Source organism: Carassius gibelio, chromosome A8, assembly GCF_023724105.1.
Source record: "Carassius gibelio isolate Cgi1373 ecotype wild population from Czech Republic chromosome A8, carGib1.2-hapl.c, whole genome shotgun sequence".
NCBI classification, from domain to species: domain Eukaryota; kingdom Metazoa; phylum Chordata; class Actinopteri; order Cypriniformes; family Cyprinidae; genus Carassius; species Carassius gibelio.
The window spans coordinates 23,644,390-23,661,490 of NC_068378.1; the positions used below are offsets into that span (position 1 = coordinate 23,644,390).

The 17,101-nt window shown below is 33.4% G+C and overlaps 1 protein-coding gene across 2 annotated transcripts in view; it reads left to right on the top strand.

Moving 5' to 3' along the window:
* Positions 1-17,101, top strand: part of LOC128018939 (plexin A3-like) — a 157,355-nt gene that overhangs the window by 80,188 nt on the left and 60,066 nt on the right. For both annotated transcript variants that reach the window (XM_052604834.1, XM_052604835.1), the window contains exons 6-9: positions 4,746-4,869; positions 6,150-6,306; positions 8,236-8,335; positions 14,575-14,689. In XM_052604834.1, the coding sequence (XP_052460794.1) occupies positions 4,746-4,869; positions 6,150-6,306; positions 8,236-8,335; positions 14,575-14,689 (496 nt within the window). The remainder of the gene's footprint in view (positions 1-4,745; positions 4,870-6,149; positions 6,307-8,235; positions 8,336-14,574; positions 14,690-17,101) is intronic.

The window sequence follows — 17,101 nt, forward strand, 5'->3', positions numbered from 1 at the left end:
ATAGAAGAACAACATTAATGGAACTAGGACTTTAGGTAAAGATTCAAGTCTTAGTTTAATCAATAATGCAAATGTCTTTCCACTGTGGAAGACCAGATGGTGGTAGTTGTTTTACATACAGGGAAAAAAATGACAAAAAGCACTATTAAAGTAGCCCACATGATTCATGCAATATATTCAAGTCAAACAATAGCTTTGTGTGATAAACAGACCAGATTTAAATCTCGTTCACTTGTTTCTGAATGACTGCTGTGAATCATGTTGGATGTGTTTCATGAATGAATGAATGTGAAACGTGTCATTTGTGCACGCACATATTAAGACTTGGTGTGTCAGGAGGCATTGCACAAGATTTGACGTCAAGGACTACAAACGTCATATGAATATATGCATGTGCAAATGAGATTTTGAGTGAACCAGTCAAATGGACCAATTTTATGGTGCTTTTCTGTGGTTATATTATATGAAAAGATCAGCTCAGATTTTGTTGTTGTTTCTAATATTATTTAGTGCTCTTCGGAGGAAGTGTAAATAAATGTATATGCAAATTAGCGAAATGTTAAGCTTTTGTTTGTTTACTTTTGCAAGACGTTTATAACAAATGAATAAATGTGAAAAGTGTAATTCATGCATGCACATATTCAGACTTGGTGCAAACAAGATGCATTGTGCCAGGCGTGACGATATTGATCAAACACCATTCATTTTCATACATCTAGTTTAAATATGTGGATGTGCAAAAATGAATTTTTCATGAAAAAACAGTAAGCAATGTGGAACAAATAAGATGCTGTTTTGTCTTTTTTGGTGCTTTCATTAAATGTAAAAAGCTGTTTTATTTGTAATATCTTTGTGTTCCTCAGAGTAGATGAGGAACTAATGAGGAAGATAAAATAAAAAGTAAATATATAAGTAAGTGTTTATAGAATATGAATCAACTTCAATGTTTTCATTCCTTCATGCAGACATGCAAGACATTTATAATAAATGTCAAGATATGTCAAGAGTGTACCTGGTGTGTCAAGATGCATTGAACCAGGCTTTACAGTAGTCATATTTTCTGTATTTTTCTTTTTGTTTATATATATATATATATATATATATATATATATATATATATATATATATATATATATATATATATATATATATATATATATATATATATATATATATATATACGCACACATACATACATACTGTATATACCTCCAAAAGAAAGAATACATGAAGATAAATATTTTTTGTATTTATAATAAATATTTAAACAAAATTAATGAATTTAATATATTGCAAAACATTCAAGTTAAACAAATTTAAGTGCAGTTAATAAAACACAAAACATGAGTTTGAAGCATCATGAGGGTGCCATGATTGTCATTTTTGGGTAAACTATTACTTTAACATAGTCGTCTTTGTGTCTATGAATGTTAATCCAAAGGTTACTGGTTCAATCCCCAAGTTTCGAACTTTTACCACTGTGCACTTGAGCATAGCCCTTAACCAAAAGTTGCTCCAAAGCTCCATCCCACAAGTCACTTTGAACAAAGTTCTCCGATAAACGACTTTCTGCTTACACCGGGCATTGTTTCACTGTATGCTTCTTGTCATGGGAAATTTACAGCCCTTGTTGAGTTCCTATCCCTGATTCACTTGCTGTACATGCTGCGCGTCGAGAAGGATCAATACTGTCTTCAAGGAAACATTCTGGCGGGACCTTGTATTGTTGTCACCTTCATTTGTGTCCTGGGATCCACCTCAGGACCACCCTACCTGGGAAAGGAGGCGTTATCTCACAAATCACATTAGTTCCAGTTCACCAGAAAAACAAGTGCAGTTTAATTGGACACACACTCATTTCACAAATACAGGAAAAGGGTGAAAAACGAAAGCAAAACGGGGCAGGAAGGCTTTGAAGGTGCATGTACTGAGAGATATCCTTTTCTATCTCTTTAATTAAGACTGCTCCTGTTTCTTTTTTTCTTTACTTAGACATATGGCTATAATTAAGGGAAAACAAATCATTACTGCCGTGTGCATTGCTGTTGAATAATGGCATTGTCAGTATCGACTGCGCTTGCTTCATTTCCCAGACAGACAGGCGCGCTGGAGGTAAAAAATGCTGCATTTTGCTGTCGCTGATGGAAAATAATGCCATCTTAGACATCGTGATGAATTAGATACCTGGGCTTTTGGTAAATATTTACCTTCTACGTGTCTAGTTTTGAGGTGTTTGATGTGATCCGGGGCGGCTGTGCTTTTACAGCTTGTTCTCTATCTCTCCTCCGTGTGTGTTTTTTATTAGAGCCTCTCCGGAGTGGTCTCAAAATGAAAGTGCATTTAATTTAGTGCGCCTCGTTATGCATCATCAGCTTATACTGTACTTCTCGCTGCTGACACATAACAGTAATCAACAATAGTTGCATTAAGGACTGAAGTCACTAAAATATGACTTAATTTTGAGCGGAGTTGGTGTATTTTAATGTGCCGTGTCAAGAATTGTGGTGCAAGCATTGAAATAATTGAAGATAGGGAGTAGGGTTATGATGAGGCTTTGTGTACATTAGCATAACCCTCTTCGCTTGTGGTCTAACACAAGCACTGGTGACTTTAACTCCACTTAACACGTCTAATGAACATGCCAGTTTTACGAATGCTTTCATATCTGGGACACGTTCCTGATACGCTTGCAGATTTCTGTGCTTGTCTCTTTTGCTTTTAGGACATAATCAGTACCCTTAATGTTCTCCTATACTTTTCAGATTCTGTATTTTTCCATGACTACAGGTCCACTGTGTGACCATAATCGGATATCACTGTAAAAGTAGTTTTGGTTAATACTTTAAATTAGTACTGAATTCATGAACATCACCTAATGCAGTAGGTATCACAAACTATCATCTAAAAACTATTTCTTACAGAATTCATTAGTAATTTAACATTATTATTATTATTATTATTTTTAATTATATTAATCTGTTACGTTTAAACAATTACGTTTTCAACAATGGGTAAAAATAATAAGTAAATAAATTGTAAATATGAATCAAAATTATGAACTGTGTTTGAAATAACCGGCGTTAGGTAACAACATTATTTTTTTTCAGTAACGGGGTAATTTAATTAATTACTTTTCCCGTCTTTACAACGCCGTTAACATTACTGGACGTTAAATGCGGTGCGTTACTATGCATTGATTTAATAACTTGTATAATCCGAACGCACCCCTGGCTCACACAGCGAGTGAGGAGGTGGGTTAATAACGAGATAAGTGATTATTATTGGCTAAGGCAGAGTCATGTGTTTCATGGTAGCCAATCAGAGCCACTGTTTTTACACACATGAAAGCACAAGCGCCAGCGGCGCCAAACACACACAACACACACACGCAACAGTGCAGGATAAAACTCTTGTTGTCTGTTGACATGCAATAAATATCGAAAGTTATGTATGAACACCTGTCTGTTCTACTCATTTCAACTGACTTGTGAAAACTGCTCAAAAAATACTAATTCTTTGACATATAGCAATTTTTTTTTAAAAACAGTAACGCAAATAGTTACTTTCCCTGGTAACGAGTTACTTTTATTATAGAGTAATTCAGTTACTAACTCAGTTACTTTTTGGAACAAGTAATAACTATAACTAATTACTTTTTTAAAGTAACGTTCCCAACAGTGATTATGAATATGTAAATGTTACATAAAATTAATCAATATCATTTATTTATATTATTTTATATTGTAAGATTTCACAAATAAATCAGTATAAAATAAATTTGTATTTGTTTATTGTTATATATTTATATATCCATTATATTAATTTGTATTTATCATTATTTACTCCTGTTTAATCGTAATACATTAACACAATGTTAAAAATGTATTAATAAATCAAATATAATTAATAAAAAATAGAAATAACATTAACGTGTTTTTAAATTCTAAAATATGTAGTTCATTGTTAGTTCGATGTCTGAGGCATTTGCTAAAGTTAGTGAATTAAACTTACTACTGTATTTTTTTATTGTAGAAACGGAGTATAACATCATGTATGTTTATATCTACTGTGAATTGAACTTAAAATGGCTTAAATATTTTCGGATAATTTGGATGTCTTACATGAGCAATTTGCTATTTTTTTTACATTTTCTTTGGGAATGTATTTTTCTAGTTTTATTTGGAAATAAATCAGATTATGTGTAATTATTGGCAAGCCTCACCTTATAACAATCTAAGTTAAACAAAGGCACTCAAAACTGTATAAAAAATATGGTTCTGACTCTAACATTTGATTGGATAAGCCATATTAGAAGTGATATGCACACACAATTCAGATAGATATTAATGCAGCAGTATTCATTCTATAAGGTTTTAATGTTTCTTGGCTACTGCAAACAAAGTTTTCCCTTTATTTGAGACGCATTACTTGTCATTATCATTCGTAACACGCATGTATAAATCGACACATTTCTGTCATTGCATGGTATATGAGTCCATTCATGGAGCTCCATTTCGGCAGTGTCAAAAGCATTTTGTATTGTTGATCCATTTGCGGGGACTGTGGATATCTGTGGATATTTGACATGCATTGGTCTGAGTGGACAGGGAAAAGGAAAATCATGCTCACTGAAGCTTGAACGAGACAGGCCACTGCTCTCAGCAAACACCTTATCGAGTCAGCACCGCTGACTGCAGGCTATTGTGTGTTTCTGTTTACTCATCCGTTGGTTTGTTTGTTTCCAGGTGCTCCAGAAAGGAAGCATGCGAGAAGTGGGCCGAGCCGCTTCACTTCAGTACGGAGCTGAAGCAGTGTGTCGACATCACTGTCACTCCTGATAACATGTCTGTGACCTCCGCTTCCACACAGGTGATTTAATTTGATATGCTACTCCAAAAGCATAAAATCATTCCAGTATAGTGCCCGAACCATCTTCATAATGCATGTTTATCATGGACCCTCACAACGGCATCCTTTGAGTATTGCTTTTACAGAGTAATGAATGGTTTGATTTAAAAAAAATATATATATATATATAATAATAATTTCAAAGGCTGGAAATGATTTAAAGGGATGGTTCACCCAAAAAGAACAATTCTGTCATCATTTATTTAAACTGACATCATCCTAAATCTGTAGCTTAAATGAATCTATCTATCACACAGATCTAACATGTTGCATCAGAACTTTTATTATGCATTGTTTTTTTGTTTTTTGGTCATTTTGGAGCTTGACTGATTGAGTTTTTATTGTAATTATATTAAAAGAGTGGCTCAGTTATTTATTACATCGAAATTTACACTTATGCATTTAACAAAGGCAATTTGTCAAAGAGCCAGCAGTATTCATCATATACAATGACAGATTTATTAAACATGTATATTAGGAAGGAAGCTAGAGAAAAGAAAAGAAAAGAAGAAATGCAGAGTAATAGAAGAAATTGTGTTTTTTAGATGTGTATGCAAGACGTTTTTTTAATGTATTATCATTTATTTAAAGAATATCTTTTATGTTTCTTGAAATAATGAATTTAGAAAAATATATATATAATATTAACCTATATTAGTATGTGCTATAAAATATTGTTCATTGTTAGGTTATGATTTAAAATGACTTTAATATTTATGGATCTTCTGAATAAACTTGGATAATTTTTGGATTTAAAACAATCCTATTATATAACATTTATTTAAGAAATATAGATTTTCTAAAATGATCTAAAACAGTGCTCAAAACACACACAAAAATACTAAAATGTATGCTCGACATATACATCTGGTTTATTAGACAACTAGATTAGGAAGGAATCTAGAGTTATAGAAGAAATAGAAGTGTTTTCTTTTGTGTGTGTGTGTGTTTATGTGAGATTATTTATAGATTATTATTTATTTATAGAATATTCTTCAGTCTTCATCTTTTGTGTTTCTTTTAAAAAAAAAGAAAAGAATGCATTTTGTGCTTTTGTCGTATGCATTTTAAGATGACAAAAGGAATGATGACAGGACTTTCATTTTTAGGTGGGGTTTTTTTTCTTCATTAAAGCTAACATGACCGTGCTAAAACGTTGTTTCCACATTTGAATCAGGCAGCTCACGTGATGATCTAGCATGTCTGACAGGAGAACGTGTGTGTTTGTGTTTGTGCTCCAGCTGAGTGTGAAGGTAGCTAACGTCCCAAACCTCTCAGCGGGCGTGACGTGTGTGTTTGAGGAGCTAACGGAGAGTCCAGGAGAAGTTCTGGCCAAAGGACAAATCCTCTGCATGTCCCCATCCCTACGGGACGTCCCATCTGTCACCCAGGGATATGGTAAGAAATAGGAAATGCCATTCAAAATGCATTTGATATCAGCAATGTGCTGTCTTTTAGGGGGAAAATGGAAATAATGTAGGACAAGACTTGACTATCTGTTTGGATTCGATTGGATCTTAAAAATCTGTAATATTATTGATTTAAAATTTTTTTCTTCCCATGTTGCAATTTTTGGATCAGCTAAATTCATTCATTCATTTAACAGGATGTCCTAGGTCTAATTGACTTGTTTTCAGATTTTTTTAATCCATTCGAAATGTCTAGGAAGATGTATTTTCAATGCAACCTCAAGGTCACGCTTTCACATCAAACTCAGTGAACTTGAATATTACCCACCCCCCCCCCCCCAATAAATAAATACATAAATGAAAAATAAAAGGCAGAATCCTGTATTACATATGAACATACCTAATTTCAATTATATGCATGTTAAGCCCTTAATAATTTCTTTTCATGTGCAAATATTTATTTGTGCACTTTTGGACACCATTTTCATCTTATGTGAATTGGATATTTCCAGTATTTTTTATTTTAGGTCTTAAGCCTAATTGATAATAGGATCATATACATTACAGCTCAAAAGTTTGTGGTCAGTAAGAATTAATTATTTTTTTTTTAAGAAATGTACTAAGTTTATACCAAAAGTGACATTAAAGACATTTATAATGTTACAAAAGATTTGTGTTTGCAATAAATGCTGTTATTTAATCTTTATATTCATCACAGAATCCTGAAAAAAGGTTTATTTTCCACAAAAAATCACAGCAGTGCGAAGGTTTTTAGCATTGATATTAATAAAAATGAGCATCAAATCGGCACATAAGAAATTGCGATGTAGAAATTCATAAGAATATGAAAATTCAGCTGTGTTATCACAGGAATAAATTACATTTGAAAATATAATCAAATAGAAACAGTTATTTTAAATTGTAATAATATTACTGTTATTTTGTATTTTTGATCAAATACTGTAAATGCAGCCTTGGTGAGCATGTATTATACGCAATATTTTATTTTATTTTTTTATGGTGTGCAGATTTCATTTATTCCTTTTATTTGTTTATACATCAAATCATTGCATGTTTATTCCATATTTAATTTGATCTGATCAAAAACAAATACAGCTCAATATTTGATGCTGTCTTGAGGTCAGTCTGTTTAACACAAGCCGTGTTTCAGAGTCGTTTGTTCATTTGAAGTTTGTGGAAACATATCTTTCAACAATCAGACAGACTGTACATCTGTTAGTCACAGCCTCGTTTTCATTTGCAGCAAATGAAATACATCTACTCAGCCCAGGTCTATTAAGATGCTCTCTAGAGCGGTTTCCAAACGAATTGCGCTTCAGAAATAACATTTAATTTGCTTACATTTTTTTCCTTCCGTGCTTCCCATTTTGTCCCAGTCTCTCTTTTTTTTTACCTTTTGTGATGACTGATAATTACATGAATCTCAGAAGCTTTGAGACCTGCTTAATTTCCCCCCTTTTTAATTTTTTTTTTCAGGTTTTTAAGGTACTCTAAGAATTCAAAATCTCTTTATGGTAACTTTTAGACTTCGGAAGCCTGGTATTCCCATTAATTACAATTATTGCATGTCCAAATGGAAATATTATGTCAATTATAGTGAAGTGAGGCCCACAAGTATAATTTGATGGCCAGAGATGTAGTCATTATGGAACGCTAAAGGGTTGCTGAGTTTGGAACATAAGTGCATTTCGCTCACAGATGGAAGAAGTGGATAAATGGTCAAATATATTCCAAACGTGAACATTTGTGAGTATATGTGCAGAGCGGGGCACAGATGCTGCGCTGTCTTCATTAGACCATCAGCGCGAGTTCAAATGGCCCTTCTCACGCTAACTTCATTTCCTGTGCATTTTCTCCACCTTTCTCTTCATTACTGTTTCTGTGCGTTCTTTTCCAGGCGATAAACGGGTCGTGAAGCTCTCTCTGAAATCCAAGGAGACTGGTCTCAAATTCATCACCGCCGATTTCATCTTCTACAACTGCAGCGTCTTGCAATCGTAAGTGCGCCAGTCAAAGATGTCTTTGTGACGTGTGAAACTTCCAGCTGGGTTTGACTGGATTCTCACTCATTGAACTAGATTTCCTCACAGCCACCGTTATCCACTTTGTCAGCAGTTTTACTTTTTTTTTTTTTCGCTCCCCGAATTGATTCAGCACTTTTTGTCCAGTCTCATATCTTTGCTCTTAAAACAGCCAGCGCAGCTGCTGGAATTTTTCACATTAAAGAAATGATATTGAAGTTCAAATGACAGAGTAAACTGAAGTCCGGTGGTTAAATCTCTGCGAGTTTAACGTGATGCATGCAGGTTCAGATCTGCTAATATCAGTCCAGAAGGTACTGATTTTATTAATCAATTCACCCTAATTTCTATTGCACTTCACACAATACAGATGTCAAATCAGCTTCACAGTTGCAATCAGGAAAATATGATTAATCTTGTATTATCCATATTAATAATATAATTCATATAAACAAATTATTAATCTTGGTTAATGTTAATGTCTCATATTAAATGTATTTGAACATAATGCATTTTGAAATAAAATAAAAAATATATATTATAAAATATTAAAATACTACATGTGATAAAATTAAAATATAAAACATAATATATAAATTTACATTGAACAAGAATTAATAAATGCTGTGAATGTTATTATTCATAATGCTAAATGAAATTAAACTTAAAATAAATACAATTATATAAAAATTAGAGATCTATTTATTAATTTCTCTGTATTTATTTGTTAATATAACTTCCTTGGTAATGTTTCTGAATGTAAGTTTTTTATATATAAAAAGAGGAATTTCATCATATTAGTGTAAAGCATAAAGAGTTGTACTTGCGTCTGTCTGTTATTATTTTTGTTAACGCTCTAGTTGGACGTCTTTCATCATTTTCTTGTGCTTTGCTTTCATTTTTAGTGTCTGTTTTTTTTTTAGCACTGCTGGCGTGTTAAAAGGAATTAATAAAAAATAAAAAACACTGCTCACTGCCTTTAAGAGATGAGATGCTTAATCAAAAGACTCCAAAAACCCTAGTCACAGACAATGACGACTTCTTCCTGTATGGCAGCTGTAGGAAACAACTATGCTTCTTTGATAGAGACGTCACTGTATTATAGAATGTGCATTGGTGCATTTTTATTCAAACTTTTTTTTTTTTTGCTGATTTGACAAACTTTTTTTTTTCTCTACTCAGACTAGTACTTGCATGGTTTTTGCCTTTGTAGAAAACTGTTGCTCGCTCGGGATAGTACCAAGATGCCCGTCACATGGACCGACTTAAAGGGGTAGTGATAGTTTTGGATAGTTCAACCAAAAATGAAATTTCTGCTATGATTTGCTCACTCTCCACTTGTTAGAAACTTGTATGAGTTTCCATCTTCTGCTGAACTCAAAAGGAGATATTTTGAAGGATATTGCTAACCACACAGCTGATGGTAGCCATTGACTTCTATGGTTTTTGTTCTCGTTCAATGGAAATCAATGGTTAGCGTCAACTGTTTGGTTACCAACATTCTTCTTTTGCTGAAAGAAATGTATACAGGTTTAGAACAACCTGAAAATTTTCATTTTTTTGGTGAATAATCCCTTTAAAGGAATTTTAATGTAGTCTGAAGGGAATATGTATGCAGTATTTGTAACTTTTCCAACGTTTATGATTATTTTTTTCAAGATGTGCTTTGCTTATGGGAAATTATTTTTTGTTTCATGTACGAGTTGTTTTGTGAACCTCATCAAAAAAACGAAAACGTCTGTACATTTCTCAGAAACCAGCAAACATTCTTAACTTCGCTTAGAAATAACAGCGTATGTTCCCAGTGGCAGTAAAACAGGAGCTAGTTGCGGTTCTGTCTGTGGTCAGTAAATGAGTGTAATTGCTCCAGAGGTGTTAGCGCTGGTGTGTAATTGCAGTGCGGTCCAGCTGTTGGCTGCTCTGAGGTTCAGGTTAGTTTTGCTCTCATCTGCATACGCCTCAAGTCAAGTCAATACAGACGGTTTAAAAGCAGCTTCACAGTAATAAAAAGGAAAATCACATTGCAGAGTTCTTCAATTATACAACCAATACAACATTCGGCTCTAACGAAGCTCTAAAAAGACTATATTTGTGTTATACGACTCAGTTTGGTTCAATGTTGTTTCAGTTTAGTTCAGGTCAATATATAGAATTGAACTCTGTTCAGCTATAAAGAAGCTCAGTTCAGTGTTGATTCACAATCAAGCTCATACTATGGCGCTCTGTTTAATTTGCTCTTCAGTCACTGTAAAGTCAATGCAGTGTCCGCCACTTCTCCTTTCAGTTGAGCTCTTTACATCACTTAACCCAGTCAGCCAGCACAATCACACATTGTTAGCACCTCTTTTGTTTTTCCGAAACCCATTTCGGCCGTTCCAGTTGTGATTTGCATGGAAACAGGAGGGGAAATGCTAATTAGTTTATCAAAGGAAGCAAAACGGAAAACAAAAGGAGGATGACATATGAAAACTGGAGGGAGCCACCACATGACTATGACTATTTGCACTTTGCACTGGTGCTGCATATACAGGTCGAAAATTAGATGCACAAACCTACACTCAGCAATACGCTCTCTCTCTCTCTCTCTCTGTGTGTGTGTGTTTAAGTACAAGTGCCCGTGCCGATCCATCGAGTCAGGCTAGGCAGTTGCCATGGCAACCCACATCCGAGCGAGGCCCGCTACCTCGTCCCAGCATGGCCTAGAGCCTGTGCCAGATTTCCTGTTTTCACAAAAGCCCTGTGGGAATGTTTACTCCGCCGATTGTCTTCGCCTCTGTTGATGCTGGTGGATGGCACCCACTCGTCTTTGGTCTCCTGCCTTCATCTTTATTTCCCACAATTCCTTGGCCAGCCTGACCCAAAGGTCCTTCCCCAAGCCCCTCTTAACCTCATCTTTCCCTGTGGGATAATGACCACCTGTGATTTGAGAGAGGGGGCAGCGGAGGAAGCCGTAGTGCATTTCAGGATATTTTGTTATGAAATAGCTTATATAAAGCCGAAGCTCTTTATTCTGTTTCATCTTCCCATGCAGCTGTTAACAAGGGTGTCTTTCTGGTGCTAGTTAGTTTTGGATGTGAATGTGGACATTCATTAAACATGTGAAACTCGTTTGTGTTTTAATGCTCAACCTAGATATGCATGGTCTCAAGTTACCAGGAAGTGTATATCAGTGTATAACTGTTTTCACCATTTTCATGAATAGTTGTAGGTTTTCAGGGAGTAGTTGCAGAATTTAGCAATAAGGAACATTTGTTGATTTTTTTTGTTTGTTTAGTTTTGTTATGTATTCTGTAGTATTGTTGCTGTTTCTGCAAGATAATGTTAGATGTTTTGTTGAATTTGCAAAAATTATTTGTGAATAGAATCAATCAAGATGTGTTAAAAACTAAAAGATTATCAATAATGTTTTGCATTGTTGTGCATAATGTTTTGCAATATATATATATATATATATATATATATATATATATGCACAAACACATACACACACAAACACATACACACACAAACATAAATATATATATATATATATATTAATATATATAAGCAATCTAATGCAATAATTATAGTTATTTTGCAAGTAAATTCCATATATACATAATCCCATCTCAATTTTTGCTCTGAATTAAATATGCATTTTCGAGCAAAACAGATTTGAAAGGTAAAAAAAGAGTGTTGTGTATGAGAATATAAATTATTTAGTTAATCTGTGTCACTGTGAAGGCTTGATTTTATCCATTATAAATGTATTGGATTGTGGAAAAGTGGGCGTTCCATACCAGAATGGAGCCAGATGATTGGATGGGAGGGGTTAGGAAAACATTACTGATGTCATCTAAAAATAAAAGATTAAAAAAGTTACAGTTTTAGAGTTAGACCATTGTGATGTTGTGCACAGATGAATCAAGGCCAAAAACCTGTATTAATAACACAAATATGGTCAGTTTTTAATTTCAGTATTGTGCACAAACTCCAGATTTGATGCAGTTTGCCCGAGCTGAAAGTCCAGGCCAGACTCCCAATGATGGTTGAATACTCCCTTCATCAGAGTGTCACCATTTGGCCGTGCTGTGTTTTTCAGCCCACGCTCAAATTAAAGCGGAGTGAATTGATGGGCCTTAAACCCCCTGACACAGCATATTGCATATTTCAGGCAAGACTTGCAGATCGCTTTGCAGTATTTACAACGCATTTCAGCTGCAGTGGAGCGCTGCGCCCTCCTCCATCAGCTCTAGTTTGCATCTTTACCTTCCAGCGCATTAAAAAAACACACCCACACCGAACCCCCGTCAGCAGTCATATTAGATTAAGCTAGTTAAAATGCACCCATACTGAAAATAAACTGCCATAAATTGTTTTAGATGACCCATGATAATCCGTACTCATTCATATCCATCCAGTCGTTCCACCAGAGAAGGTTGTGAAAGTAAGCGGCGTGTATCATTTTGCCAGTGCAGACGTCTCGGATGTTTTCTCCTCCCGAGAGCAAACAAGATCATACTGAGCAATGCAGCTCCAGATGTGGTGTGCTTGGACTGTCGAGTGCTCTCTGAGGGCGATCTGACCCGTGCCTCCGGAGGGAAGGACTTCATTAGGATGGCGTTTTCCATGCGGGACCAGTGGCAGATAAAAATCCCCCTGTCGGAAGTGTCCGCAAACCTTCTCACAGCAGGCACCATTGGCTTTTCGTTGGGTACGCGTGTTCGAGTCCACAGGTGTCGCCTGCTTATGTTTCCCAGCAGGACGTGACTGTTTAATTGGGAATGTCATTAGGGCTGCCGTCTATAAGACGTGTTAGTGACTAATTGAGAACGTCGTGAACGAGCCGGGTGTTCAATGGTCCTCGAGGATTAATTGTGTGTGTTGAAGTGAAAGAGCGGATTTGTGACATATCGACCACTCAGATTTCCACAGCGGCGTCTTCATTCATGCCGAGAGAGTCTCTACGAGAGTTTATGGCTGACCCGGGGCTGGTTCAAGATGTTCCCAAGGACAATGATGTGATTTACAGGCAGAGCATTCGAAGAATTGAGGGAATGAATGATTTGAGCCAGAGGTTCTGTTGAGGACAGAGAGTTTAGGTCACTGCTGGAGAAACCAAACAAGTTTTAGCTCCAATGCCTTGCTCTGTACTTCTGGGTGTAGTACTTAAAACCTAGATCTAGGTTTGGTTGTTGGATTTATTTGTTTGTTTATTTATTTTTGTATCCCATTTCCATTGACACCAAATGACAAAAATGGCCATGTTTTGTTCATTTTCATTAAAAAGATCTGGTTCTGCACTGGAAAGTTGGTGGTGTTGTACTTAGGAAGTGCTAGTTTCAGACGGTGACAGGAAGGGTAATGCAAATCTGGTTAAAGTGACACAAAAAAACTAGATCATTCCTTTTATAATTAATTGAACTCTCAGCCAACAAAACGCATGTATTTTCTGGAAGTAATTTCTATATTTGTTGTGTAGCACATACAGTAAATATATATATATATATATATATATATATATATATATATAGTGTGTGTGTGTATGTGTATATATATATATATATATATATATATATATATATATATACACATATATACATATATATACGTATATATATATATATATATATATATATATATATATATATATATATATATATATATACACGTATACATATATATACATATATATACATATATATATATATATACATACATATATACGTATATATACGTATATATATATATGTATATATATGTATATATATGTATACGTGTATATGTGTATATATATATATATATATATATGTATGTATATATATAAACTTTATGTGTGTGTTGTTGAATTTATGTATTGCACACTTTTATATTTAATTTTTATATGCAATAGTATTCTTTGAATAAAATGTTATAATAAAATAAATGTAAATGATTTTATTTCTGACATTTTTTTATTTATTAATTTAGTTATTTATATATATGATTTAGAAATATATATAAAATATTATATTACATCAAAGCCAGCTTGAAATTGCATAAAAACAATGAGTTTAATTACTTTGTAAATATGCTGTAAATACTAGGAATAAGACCATTAAACAAAACCAGGTTTGTTTTGGAGTAGATTTTGTGGTAAAATACGATTTGGTCATTTACGTTTTGCTTTGACTCAAGTCAGTGGAAACTGTTTTATGTGCTCTCATGTAACTTTCTTTTGTTTTTCTCCTCTGCAGGTGTTCGTCGTGTGTTAGCAGCCTTTTCCCCTGCAACTGGTGTAAATATCGCCACATCTGCACTAATAACGTCGCCGAGTGCTCTTTCCAGGAAGGTCGAGTGAGCAGCGCAGAGGTAAGAAACCAAACCAGACCAGCTTACCAAACAAACCTCTGATAAATGAGATGCATCAACTAGAAGTGGGCATTTTGAGGTATTTTGTAGTCTTAAGTATTAAAACACATAATAAAAGTCAAGAAATTTGATTAATCAAATATGAGGGTAATGCCAACAAATATGATGTTTTGTTATTGTTGATTTTCAATAAAGTCTTGTGGTATTATATGAAGCAACAGTCAGAATGTGCTGAAAACTACAAGCCAAAAAGTAATGCTTTGCAAATATATTAAAAGATATAAAACAATAAAAAATATATTTGTGTGTACATTTGTATATGTAAAAATATTATTTTTATTTATCATAGTAAGAAAATATAAAAAAATTAAATACTAGAAAAAAAAGTAAAATATGTACCTTAGATAATGCATATATATATATATATATATATATATATATATATATATATATATATATATATATATATATATATATATATATATATATATATATATATATATATATATATATATATATATATATATATACTGTATATATATATATATATATATATATATATATATATATATACTGTGTATATATATATATATATATATATATATATATATATATATATATATATATATATATATATATATATATATATATATATATATATATACTGTATATATGCATTATCTAAGATACATATTTTACTTTTTTTTACACTATTAATGCCTATATGTTTGCTATTATGATAAATATATAAAAAATGTAAAATATTAATAATATTTATCCTAGATGAAAAAAATGTTCTCATACTTTAAATATTAATCATAATATTAAAATACCCAACAATTTCAAAATTAGTTAACTTCGAAAACCTGTTCTTTTCTACTGAGAAGAATTAAATTAAAAAATATTTGTTTTTTAAATGTTGATGTTTTAATGAAACATTTTGTTTTTAAATGTTGGTGTTTTATATTTTAAATGATTATAGATAATAATAAAAAATTACAAAATGGATTTAAAAATAAAAATGTAAAAAAAAACAAAAAAAAACAGTTAAACTTGTGTTTCTCATAGCTCTTCACGTTTTCATCCCACTATAAATTAGAAAATCAGTTTGTGAGTAATCTAAAGAGTCTTTTTACTAATCAGTTAGTGACTGCTGGATTTCTCATGCCCATGCCCAGTATAAACCGTTCCAGTCTCCAGGGTTTGATCTGCAGCGGTGCCACGCGGTATAATCAGATTCAGATGTATTATGAGTTCATTTGTGATTCAGTGTGGCTTAGATGACTCACTGTTTCACTTTCTCAAATGAAAGATGGATTCAGATGTTCAGAACGGCTCATCTGTTCTCAGTTTCCTGAGCTGTGATTTGCCCAAGAGGGTTGGCATTCTTTTAAACAGATAGAGTATGCAAGCTTTTGTGCTCTGCTCCCTGGAGGAACAGGAAGTGAGTACAACAGAGCCACTTATGTGTCCCTCTCAAATTCACATACAGATTTAATGGAATAGTTCTTCCAGAAAAGAAAATTGTGTTCTTTACTCACCCTCATGATGTTGTTCCAAACCCAGATGCTGGTAGTTTTTATGTGTCATACAGAATAAACAGCAACATACGGGTTTGAAACAGCCATAAGGGTGAGTAAATAATGACAGATTTTCTTTTTTGGATCAGCTGTTCCTTTGACATCCAACAAGCCCCTCAGGCTGTGGCAGACCCAACCTGGTCAGTGTCCTCTGGACCGGTCTGTGTCTCTCTCACAAGTGTCCATCTGTATGTGTCAATCACACAAGTCTGTGAAACACTGGGAACTTTCTCACTCGCTTCATTGTTTGTCTTGTTTGACGCTTGCTGGAAATGTCCAGCCAAGGCATTTTCCCTAGACGTGTGTTTACACTGAACGATAAGAAGAAGTGTTGCAAATGTCATTCTAACTCGAAATAGAATTTTCACATGCTGTTATTGTAGAGAAAATTTCTCAGAGCGTTCATTTGTGCTGTGCTATTAGTTTTTAAAGCATTTGGAATTGTGTGTGTTTTTATTATTTTTATTATTATTATTATTATTCTTTTTTTAAGTAAATGAACCATGAACGAGGGATTTGCACTGCCGCTAAAACAGTTTTCACTCCTTTTCTGAATCCTGTCCATGCAGTGACACCATACATTTTTACTGCAGATTGTGAGATGTCACAATGTAGGAGAATACATTTTCCAAAATGTGAATAAGAATTTTTATATATTTATATTTGTCAAGGAATTTTTTGGTATTTTTTTAAATAGGCTTTTTTTAATTTATAAAAAATAAAATAATTTTCATAAAAAATGTGATAAACTATTAAAAATTGAATAAAATATTACATTATAAATTTTTTGTGTTTATTTTATCAATTTATTTATTGGTGGAACATATACACA